The 12072-nt window shown below is 40.9% G+C and overlaps 1 protein-coding gene across 6 annotated transcripts in view; it reads left to right on the plus strand.

The window, feature by feature from the left end:
• LOC144728885 (diacylglycerol kinase beta-like) overlaps window positions 1–12072 on the plus strand; it is a 139134-nt gene that overhangs the window by 61304 nt on the left and 65758 nt on the right. For all 6 annotated transcript variants that reach the window (XM_078608612.1, XM_078608631.1, XM_078608640.1 and 3 more), the window contains 6 exons: window positions 6372–6421; window positions 6887–6961; window positions 7761–7880; window positions 9051–9168; window positions 10226–10314; window positions 10576–10692. In XM_078608612.1, coding sequence (XP_078464738.1) covers window positions 6372–6421; window positions 6887–6961; window positions 7761–7880; window positions 9051–9168; window positions 10226–10314; window positions 10576–10692 — 569 coding nt within the window. The remainder of the gene's footprint in view (window positions 1–6371; window positions 6422–6886; window positions 6962–7760; window positions 7881–9050; window positions 9169–10225; window positions 10315–10575; window positions 10693–12072) is intronic.

Here is a 12072-nt window from a genome sequence, read left to right on the forward strand (position 1 = left end):
ATGAACTTAGATATTGATCCTTCACTTTTTCTGTTTGTCAGCCAAACAGTTTACCAGCAATGTGCTTTAGAAGCAGAATGTAGCTCAGGTGAAAAAGAAGATCCTTACAATTTGCACATTACGAGGCTAAATTGCCAAGTTACTTGGGATAAATATATCACAGCTGGATTAGTCTCGCTGACGTTCTGGCTTGACTCGTACTGGAACCAGACGCTGGTAATGCCCCTTTTTCCGTGAAATAAAATTGCCTTAATTTTGTTGTTGTTCACGGACTGTCAATTTCTCTGGTGCTGATCATGTGTGTGGTTCGAGATCCTGCATTGGTAAATATCATGAGTACCCCCGTTTCCATTATACAATCATTTAAACAAAAAACACATTGTTAAGCAAGCATTGCATGGGCTCTGCTTCATGGCTTTCATGATGGGGACTGAATGAGTATTGATTGGTTGACAAAGGTGTTTCTCCATAATAGGAAAAGGGGAAGACTTTTCTGGTTTTGCTGATTGTGAGGTAATTTTTGGTGTCCTGTGCAAATAGACAGCATTGGGCGACACAAATTCAGAAAGCTGTAATGATCCAAGTCAGACCTTTAATAGATCACTATTTTTTCATGTTGAATGAAATGGCATTTTGAAATGCATTTCTTTACATTTTGAACAGTTTAGATTTTAAGTTTTCGTGACTGCAGGGATCCATACTCTTTGGTTCTTTCGGTAAAATCACGTAGGTATAAAATAAATTAAATAACGACGTTTCGATTGCTGTGGTTTTCCCACTTGATGATGATTGCTTGTGTTGCAATTGAAACGTCGTGATTTAATTTATTTGATTTTATACCTACGTGACTTTACCGAAAGAACCAAAGAGTTGAAACAGTTTGTTCATGTGTATTGTTGCAATGTGGTTTGCCTCTACAAATTCATTATTTATTCTGCACACAATGGCACCTCTTTTGCATACTGCAATGAACAAGGGGCATTGTACAACACTTTAGCCAACTACCGTGCAGAATGTTCCGTTATAATAGTAACAATATTTAATAGCCTTTTGCCAATCAATTTCTGGATAAAGGCCTCTCCATGCTATAAACTATAAACAGTTTTTTTTTTATTTGACCAAGTAAGGCCCACTGAGCTATATCGCTAATTTTCAGAAGCGACCTTGCAACAAATGATAGCTTAACGAAGTGTATAGCACCCGATTACTCAAAACGCATGTTTATAAATGTGGAGGAAAAAACTTGAGGGCCCGGAGAGAAATCTGCGCGACCACGGGAAGAACATACAAACTCCAAATATACAGCAGGCGTCACGGTCGGGATCGAACCCACGACCTCCTACATGCCAGGCGAGGTAGTTAACATCACACCACCACGATGGTTGGTGCAGGTTGATGAAGGGGGGCGGGGGGGCAGGACTGGTTCACGATTCACTCACCACTGATGCTAGCCACGGATGGGAATCCAGCTCAGTAAAGTGGGTTCATGACACAGTTCATGAATCCACTCACTCACCACTCCACCCCAACGTGAGGTGTTATGTTTTGCGTTGTGTGTTTACACAACACTACCAACGCAGTCCTTTATGGTTTTCATTTATACTACATTGGGGAAAAAAATATTTTTTAACCAAAAAAACGCTTTGTGGGAGTGGGTAATTGTGTATGCATAGGTGGTATTTACTCATTGCTTCCCACACAATTAGTGAACTAACCATTGCATTTGCGTGCTATACACCGTGATGGATTGCTTTGTTTCAGGCTGGGACAGCCAGCTAGTGCTCGTGCCAAATACCCCAGAGCAGGGGGGCATTCGAGGGGGGTAACTTATGAGATGCCCAAGCAGCTCAGTTCCTCACTCGCCCTCTTCATTAGCCAGTGCCCTCTGCGTAGTCACTCCAAGCCCATGCACTGTTGTAGTGACCACAATTTTACAATGTAGAGTCGAGCATATCAAGTATAGGGCGCTAATGAAGGGCCCTGCATTGTTCTGCGGACACTTAGTCGGTCAGTGTTGCATGATATGTTGCATTATGTATAAGGAACGGTCATTACTTCGCAAAGTTGAATTAGAAGCCCCCAGATGTATTGTCTATTTATATGGAACGCACTTTCAAACTTAACTGTTGGTGTTTGGGTGCATTTGTGTGGCTGGATTCTATCTGGTTCCTGCAGGGGGCCCACAAATGTACATGTTTTCACTGGCAGTAGCCAAGCAGACAAGGGACTTGCCTCACTATTCCATGGTGAATATTAGGTGGATAGAATAACTCTATTCTTGATTTTACTTTACATAATATTGGAAAAATTTTCGTTTAAAAATACATTAAAACCATTAAGCCTGAGAGAAGCACTTTACAGATTTGTAAACAGTAGATGTAGCGAATTGGTAAAGATTTTTTTGTAGAAGTGATACATTTTTTTAAAATTTGTTACAGTTGGTGGTGTAATGGTTAGCGAACTGGACAATCCAGAGATTGCCAGTTCGATTTCGTGGCATTGGGGTTGAAACAACGAGCACGTTTCTAAATTCCCCCCTCCCCACCTCTGTCGACCCTCAGCAGTATAAATTGATACAGCACAGTTAGTCGATCGGCAGGCTACATGTTATATATATGGGTATTTTCACCGTTTCAGATATGTCTGGCCGGCGTGCAAGGGTCGGCCAAAACACCATCCAGAGGGCTTCTCTAGAGCTCCCACAAGTGTGGGGGTGGGGGGGCTTCTACCAACAGTGGCTTGAGCAAGCAATTGTAAGGGCTGCACCTTTAATCTTACAAAAACATGTTTATAATTGTAATAAATGGGACAGGGCATGGAGAGAATATTTCGTTACCTTTCCAAAAAAATAATGGACCTTTATAAAACATAAAGGTCACTTATAGAGGATTTTGGAGTCGCAATCTTTGTTCAAATGTATATTTTATCATGAGAGATTTGTTTCTAGAAGTTAAATGGTTAAAGTGGAACGCAACATATCACTATATTATTCGTGCAGGTAGCAACATTTAATTGACATGGACAACTAACCACCCATGTCACCAGTCCCAGCAGCAATTAGGGCTTTCTTCCTTTGCGTTTGTCTTGTAAAACAAGCAACGGATACTTGTCCCCATTTCAGCTGCAATACAAGAAACCAGGTCATATGTAAGGTATATATGCAGTAAATTCAATAAGTAAATAAAAAAAATATATTTTAAGGAGAAATATGCATTTCATGGAGAGAAATGGGATCCTCTCAAAAGGTACGATTATACTATATGATAGATCCGTATTGTTCCTAATTTCAGATGGATGGAAAAAGATGAACTTTTATTTGGATGGTCTAATCTTTCAGGGTAACAATCACATGATTTCATGATTGTTAGAATGCAATTTATTTGTTAAAAACGCAATTCTCTTAAATTATTTGCATACATTTTAAGAGCGTCTTGTGTGGTATATATTTTCTGCGTATACCCACACAGCTGCAGAAGCCTGACGTTCATTGTTGAGAAACTCAATGAAAATAAATGTTTTTATTACATTTGGTGAACTTTATTCATGTATCCTTTGCCAATACAGTGCTAGCAAGTCTACACACTTTCCCAGCTTGTTAAAGGCTCCAGTGATGCACTAAGGATGAAAAAGGGTCCATGCACCATTTTTAATTCGTTGTTGCTTTGAAACAAAGCTAGGGACAGGAGGGGGGGACGCAAGTTGCTAGTATTTCACCCAGAATTTGGCTACACCTTGAATTTCATTATAGTTTAGTCACGGAGCCTGATTCTGGAAGCATTCGTCCAAGAAAAAAAAAAACGTATTTTTGTTCAAAGGAGGATAAGGCCCATTACAGCATGCAGCATGGCTCAGAAGACCAGATTCTCATTTTATATATTTATTTTATTTTATGGTGTTACCAGCATTTTATGTTGAAATGGCACTCTGCCACATGATGACAAATATCCAATAATATATTGATTCAGTGGAGGCAGCTGCAGAAATCTGATGTGGAATTGTGAAAATATAACCGTGGTCATCTTGAAATGATTGCTTGTTTTCAGTATCTGGTTTCCAGCAGCACTGAACATATATCAACCCTTGTTGACGTTTTGGCGAAATTTGAAGTTGACGTCCGCTTATCTATGCAAACGAGACATCAACGTTTGGCTCATTCCACAAGTCGTAGAAAACTGGCTTCTGTGCCGCCACGATGAAACAGCGAGGTTAAAGGAAAACATCCTCAAGTCTCATTGCCTTTTTTTCCTAAATATTACAATGCCCTAAGATGTTCACAGAGACATATTTTACATGGGTAACAAAAAGAAATCACAAGCAGAGTGATTCATTCACGCACAACAGGAGTGCTTTCCACAGCGTAGACTCTCAACACAGTGTGACTGAATGCCGCACATAAATAGGCCTGCCGGCTGGGTACATGCCCTGCATGCTAACGGTGCTATCCTGCAGCCCATGCTGATGAGTGGCATTGCCTGCCAGCTCGAAAAGCCTGCACACTGGGCACAAGTGTAAAATGCCACGTGTACAGGTTTCCAGGGCAACCACAGCATTAAGAGATGGTTACATGTTTGTTATGTGGGTGAGCCCCAAACAACACAGAATACAGAATATTGCTGCTCCGATGCTTATTTGCTTATGCTCAAATAGATGGGGGGGGGGGGTGGAATATATCGTGTTACATTTCAAAAGAATAGCCTGCTGTATACTTGAAAAAACAGTGCTGTTAAGGGATTACTGACAAACCACATGTTTTACATGAATTCTAAATTGTTTTAAAGATAGGAACAATTTGTATATTTTCCATGTATTTATGCTGCACAATGACTCTTCCCAGAATTGACAGAGGTGATGTTTAATAATGACAGCGGCAAAAATAATGCGAACATAATGTGTATGACGAATGTGGCACTAAATGCATTGATGGAAACGTCCAGAACAGGGAAAATCCAAGCAGACATCCTGAAATTTGAGAACCATTTGCAGTGCTTTGCAATTTCAACAAAACGCTCTTCTTAATTAATTCTGCAGAGGCCACATGCATGTTCCCCACTAACCATATCACTTTAAAAATACTAAAGTCAAAGTGTAACCTGGCTTAAAAAAGCCCTTTATTTATTGAGAGTTGCTTAGAGTAACCAGACTTCACATGTGATAAGTACAAGTGCCACGATTATTTTTCTCTACTTTAGCAGAGGCCCATTCAGGTACACAGAGGTTTTTAAAGCTTGCTATGAAATCCGTTTGTAACAAACTTCACCTCCTTTCCGTGTGTCACCGATTCCAGTCATTTTCCCACACGTTATGGGCATCATTGCCCCTCTTGCTTATCACTGTGAACTCAATCATCCCCCTCCCCTCACTGTTAAATGTTAATAGAAAAATTGATGCCATCAATCAAATGTGTTCAGGTCTATTCAGCGTTATTTTCGTTGAGGTATTCAATCGGCATCCTGTGAGTTCTTTGAGCAGCAGTAATGTTGTGTTCAGTCCGACTTATCGATACACACAAGTCTCTCTCGTGTGAAACGCATTGTATAACGCAGTTTAATTGGAGTCACGTTGACTCCAATTAACACAGAGATCTGATTGTCTTGGTCAGTGGCAAACACCCACTGGCAGGAGTCTATTTCTGTAGGAGCTTTCATCTGAATCAGCGGTGCTGTTTGGAAGAAAACCACTGGGGAAAAACAAGTTTATGAATTCAGATTAGCGTACATGGCCAATGAGGTATCTTTCTATCACAAACATAAAAGCGATAGAGTAATTCAGGAATACATATAACATCGCTGTACTGTATTGCATTTGGATCGTGCTTCGTGTGTTTATGTTTTGTGTACATTTATTGGTATTGGAACTTCACTGTCGGAAGTTTTGCCTATCCTGGGGTAAAACAAACCAACAGTAGTGCACTGTCTTAACTTCCCATCTCAAAAGCCATACCATATAATCCCACCTAGAGGTTATCGGCTGGGATTGCTCTTCGAGTATGTATGATTATTTATTCGTGGTTCAACATCGCCACCATAGGTTTCAAGTTGGGACTGCAGACATAGAAGAGGCAAGGTTGCTGCTTGCCAATCTTGAGAATGCACACGAATCTGAAAAAATTGTTCGTAAAAAACACCCTTAATTTTTTAATACATTTCATCGAAATTTAGAATGTAATACGTGTCGCCCTTGTCAATGACATTCATCATCTGAATGGGTTCTCACTTGGTTACATTTAAATGCAATAAATTCCGTCTGTTCTCAAGCCACCAAATTCCCAAATGAACATACAGTGTCGCATCCAATACTGTGGCATCTGATTTAAATAGCTGAGCAATGTAGACTTTTTTTAAAACGATGCTTGATTATGTTCTGTTTTTCAGTTATGTTTCATCTGTATGACACCGACAGCAATAAACTGCTCGACAGCTCGGTAAGAAAAGCGCACTGTGGCCAAAGTCTTGATTTGTAAGTCAATGGTCGTTCCGATTTGCCCTGAAAATGCATTATTCCTGTGATGTTTGGACAGCTGCTGTCAATCCACATAATCATTCTAGATTTGAAGCTTTCGTGACTGCAGGAATCCATACTCTTTGGTTCTTTCGGTAAAGTCACATAGGTATAAAAAAAAAATCACGACGTTTCGGGCACATCAGGTGGGAAAGCATGGCCTGCTGCTGATGCAGATTGTTATAAAGGTTTGAAATGGGTTTAGCCCAAGGGTTATAAAGGAGTGGCTGGGTCTAGTGATGTTAATGTGAGTAATTAGCATGTAACTGGCTACGGAAGTGGCTATGTTAATGTAAGAGATTAGCATGATTTTAAAGTGAGAAATTAGCATGTAACTGGGCACGGAATAATCCTATTCTCCTTCTCTTTTTTTAATGTTTGCATTCAGGAGGTGGACCGCATAATCACACAGATGATGCACGTGGCTGAATACTTAGAGTGGGATGTTACAGAGCTGAAACCGGTAAATATTAAACGAGACTTTTATCCGGGAAATGTAAATGCGTATTGGCTCTTGTAGAATTTTGTAATTGTTGAGACAAAGCCCAATTTGTGAACCGTTTCCTTTTTTCTTGCATAATGTCCTGCAGAACTTTCAGTTTGAAAAGCACCATATTTGTTTTGAGCAGACGGATCATTTTATTTGGGTAAATTATTGAGACTTCATAACAAAGGAAGATGATTAGTCTTTTATTTATTTTACACCTTAAGCCTGGATTTACTACCCCGGAGAGAGCCAAAACTGAATCTCAATACTTTAACAAAAAATTGAGAATCCTGCTTAGAATGTTTTGCCAAAATGTTTCTCTTATATATTGCGTAGGGCAGGAACCAGAGTGACAACTGAAAACCGACATGCATGAGGGGTTAACACTCACAAATGCCACAGAGATCTGTGAGCAACATGCCCGCTGTACTTCAAGAAGTACTTTAATGCACTTGTGACCCTTGTCAATGCTATTTACCATTTGAATTGGTTCTCACGTGGTTGTAAATATATACAATAAATTCCAGCCATTCTCAATCCACCAGTGGATGAAGGCCTCTCCAAGCCATGTCAGTCATGTTTTTTTTTACCATTCTTCACTGCACTAGTCAGTGTGGGTCGGTAAATAGGAGGGAGGGGAGAACTGGTTCTCATATCACTCGTCACTTTGAAGTTAACCGTGGCCAAGAATCCAACTCGGGTTGCCGGGTTCATTGCACAGCAGGACTGTAATACACGTCAATGCATTCAGCCACGGGTGTTGTGTACTTTGCAGATCCTTCGCGATATGATGCAGGAGATCGACTATGACCAAGATGGCACGGTGTCTCTGGAAGAGTGGATACAGGGTGGTATGACGACAATCCCCTTGCTCGTGCTTCTCGGCCTGGAGTCGGTTGGTAGTGCATGTGCACATACGTACACTGATACAAACACCCCCCCCCCTCGTCCCCTGCATCCACTTGTACCTTCACACATCAACAACACCCGCAATTCGCCACTAAGTGGCGGTGATGGTCACCACAGCGCCTGTGAAGTGTTGAAGGCTTGCTTACAGGAGGTCACGGGACAGACCCAGGTGCCATGGGTTGGCTGACTGAAATGACGTGCAGCTGTGCCCTCTACTGTGCCAATTTGCTGCATTTTAGCCGCTTGGCGCTCCACTGGTTGTTGTGAGCGTCGCTCCTCTGCCCTTCGTTGTTGTTGGAGGGCATCTGCCTCCAACTGATCGGGAGCGTCTTTCACGAGCCTTCTCCATAGAGGTCGATTTTGACACTGCTGGTACCAGTCTTCGGCAAGTCCACTCAGCTTCACATCCTCCTGTACCGAATCAGTCCATCTCTTCTGCAGCCCGTGTTGTGCCCTTTTAGACCTCTATATTGAGCCAAAGAGAAGCTGCTTCGGCATGCGGTGGCTGGGCATGCGGGTTACATGACCCAATCTTCACACACTCACTGTCCCTCAAATAATTCAGGATGGATTTGCACACCCACACTCATGGGCACAGACTCTCATTGTACTTGAGCCATATCGAAGTTTCAGCCATAGTTCAGTCAATGTATACACGTTGTGATTCCATATAATGCCCCATAAAAAAGATATTCGTCATCTAAAGAACATTTTTGTTACTCTTCATTTGAAGACCTTGACAAGCGTCGCAACACAAATTTTGCAAAAATCACAGCCTCCTTTTATTTCATTTTAGTATCGTCTATAACGTGTTATAGAAGGTCGACAAAATATAAAATGCCTATCTTACAATGGTTTAGTATTGGTACAGTCGCCATTTGCATTGTGAGTGCCTTATGTTCATTGCAATTGCAGCACAAACCCATAGCTGTACACTTGAGTTACGAAGAAAGCTGTGGCAATGCAATACAAATGTTTCCTATCAATATTTCGAACGATCTCAGTGTGTTCAGATGAGTTAGATTGCAGTCATGGTTTGAATTTGTTCCACGCCTTTGCATTACTGTACACAGTATTGATTCTATGGCTGACGAACGTTTCATTGCATATTTTAAGTGTCTGAAGCAATAAACGTTGCCCGCCAATGTCCCCTCAGAACGTGAAGGACGACGGACAGCACGTGTGGAAATTGAAGCACTTCAACAAACCGGCGTACTGCAATTTCTGCAAGGCCATGCTCATTGGCCTGGGCAAGCAGGGGCTCTGCTGCACATGTGAGTCGAGAGATGCTGGGGTAGCCTCTCCGACCGCAAGCTCGCGAAGATGTAGGGTGTGTCGACGGGTTCCGTGCAGTAGCATTTACAAATGGGTGCACTGGCTGAAATTAGGACATGAGTGTGTCTGGGATTATGACAGAGTTGGTAGGGCAGTTAATGCTTCAATTCCCAAAAAACATCTCTTGTATTGAGAGTTTGAATTTTGCTGACGGGGGAGTAAAAAAGTAAGTTCACATCAATGGTCACAGGGATAAGTGTGGAGCAAGTAATTAAATATTTAATATCACTGAATATCTAGAGTGTGTGTCTGTTAATGGCAGAGTATAAAGCATAATGGTTTGTTATGCATTAATGGTCATATTCCTACACGAAGGCAATTCATTTTTTTTATCTTATTGCAGTGATCTACCCATTTGTAAACATTACTACAATTAATTTAGTTGTGACCATTTTGTCGCTTCATTATTGTTTATAGATTTTTTTTGATTTACATTCTCAGAGGACAACAATGAAGATCAATGTACAGCTCTTCTAATGTACATTTGTACAAGGGCACCACCATCTTTGATTATGTGATGTGTCCACTATCTAGTGGGCAAATCTCAAACAAATTTTGCACACGAGTATCACGGATATGCCCCCTGGATTTTTTTAAACATACCAAATCGACAGTCGTAGAATCACCCTCGTATTTAGGACTAGCTAGATTCACGAATTAACCGCCACATGATGTGGTGCGGTGGTATAGAGGCGAGCACTCCGTGCAATGAATCTTGCAACCTGAGTTAGATTCCTGGCAATGGCTATCATCAGTGGCAATTGATATCTGAAACAGTTATGCCCTCTCCAACTTCCTCAACCACACCATCTGGCACTGGTAAAAAAAAACCCTGGCTGATATGGTGTTGGGGAGGTTTTCATCCATTGGTAGATTGAGAATGACTGGATTTTATACAATAGAAAAAAACATTTGGTGCAAACAGTTTGGAATATGCCACAGTACTATTTTAACACTTTTGATGTCCATGTTTTCCCGTGAATATTTTTCTTACAGTCTGTAAATACACGGTCCACGAGAGGTGTGTAGCTAAGGCGCCGCTAAACTGCATCAGCACTTACGCCAAGTCCAAAAAGAGTGCCACCGTGAGTATACTGATCTTTACTCATCATTTCAAACATTCACTCGAATAAATACTTTCATCCCAACAATAAAGACTTCTGCTTGTCCAAGTGAACACGACGCGTAATTGTGTACCTGTACATACGTGTTATTATTTTGACGATAAAAATCTTAAGGATTTCGGATTTCAACACTCGGCACTTGTGCAGCTGCATTCTTTGGGACTTTTGAGATTGAAAGTGCCAACGGATGATGTGATCATGCATTCTCTCTGTCTTGTGCAGGTGATGGACCACTATTGGGTGGAAGGCAACTGCCCTGCCAAATGCGACAAGTGCCATAAGAGCATCAAGTGCTACCAGGGCCTTACGGGGCTCCACTGCGTATGGTGTCACATAACGGTCAGCACTTGTCATTGCTTGCCAAAGTTAATTGGTTTTGGTCGTTTCTTATTATCATGCCATTCATTTTTAGCCAGATATCCACTTTAGTGTGTGTAACACTTTTGACAACATTACTTTAGCAAATGCACAAAATCAGCAGCAATTTTTATTATCATTGCGAGAAGAAATAGTGGTGGGTAAACGGGTGCTAGAGTATGAAATGTAAATGCATGAATACATGCTGTCATTTGATAACGTGTTTCACAGTGCAAATTATTAGGCAAGGACTGACTCAGTAATGCGTGAATTTAAACAATTCTCACACTCGTGGTGCTTGCATGCAAAGTCTATAATGATGTTACCTTTAGGGAAAAATAGAACAAATGAGATGGAACAAACGAGACAAAAAAATTGGAAGCTGAATCAAATTGCGACCCCCAAATAATTTGTCAATTAGTGGGATGGATAAATGATAAAATGACAACAAACCATAGTTTTATAAATAAGGGAGCTGTGTACATGCATATATAAAGGTGTAAATACAAAATTAATATTATCCGCAATAAATGCTCATGATTAGTTGTGTAATGTGTTATATCGTTTTGCATAAAATTCAGACCCATAACTTACAGAGGGGTTCTCGCTTTTAAACAGCTGGCAGCTCTCACCAGCATTGGTTCAAACAAGCCTGAATCTGCTGATGAGGTACTGAATGTCAAAACCAATCCAGATTTTGCTTGTGTTGAATCAGTGTTGCTGATATCATTCATAAGGCTGCAGAGCTGATGGGATGCGTAAAAATAGTTACGTTTTTGATTGTGCAGGGATTTTAGACGAAGGAATGCATGTTGTATTGGTTATCTACCGTGAATAAGTTGAATACATTTAAATTTCGATTTAAAGCTTTCGTGACTGCAGGGATTCATCTTCTTGGTTCTTTCGGTAAAGTCACGTAGAATGGAAATAATAAAGTAATAAAATAAAACATAATAAGATAATTCTCACGACGTTTCGGCCACAACGCATGCAGCCGTCATCAGGTGAAGACCAGGTCTGTCGGGGAGACAGTGTCGGGGAGACAGCGTCTGAATGACGCTGTCTCCCCGACAGACCTGGTCTTCACCTGATGACGGCTGCTTGCGTTGTGGCCGAAACGTCGTGAGTATTATCTTATGTTTTATTTTATTATTTTATTATTTCCATTCTACGTGACTTTACCGAAAGAACCAAGAAGTTGAATACATTTCTTAATGAATATACAGTACTCTTGTTGGGATTTTTATGTTTAATTTCTGAATGCCGATTCTATTTGCGAGCACATCCTGTATTGGAGGGGAGAGCCTACAATGAGGAATAAAGGATATTAGACGCAACTCAAATGCCCCGTATAGATTCCTA

The sequence above is a fragment of the Lampetra planeri genome, chromosome 2 (genome assembly GCF_965212315.1).
Source record: "Lampetra planeri chromosome 2, kcLamPlan1.2.h2, whole genome shotgun sequence".
In the NCBI taxonomy this organism is placed as follows: domain Eukaryota; kingdom Metazoa; phylum Chordata; class Hyperoartia; order Petromyzontiformes; family Petromyzontidae; genus Lampetra; species Lampetra planeri.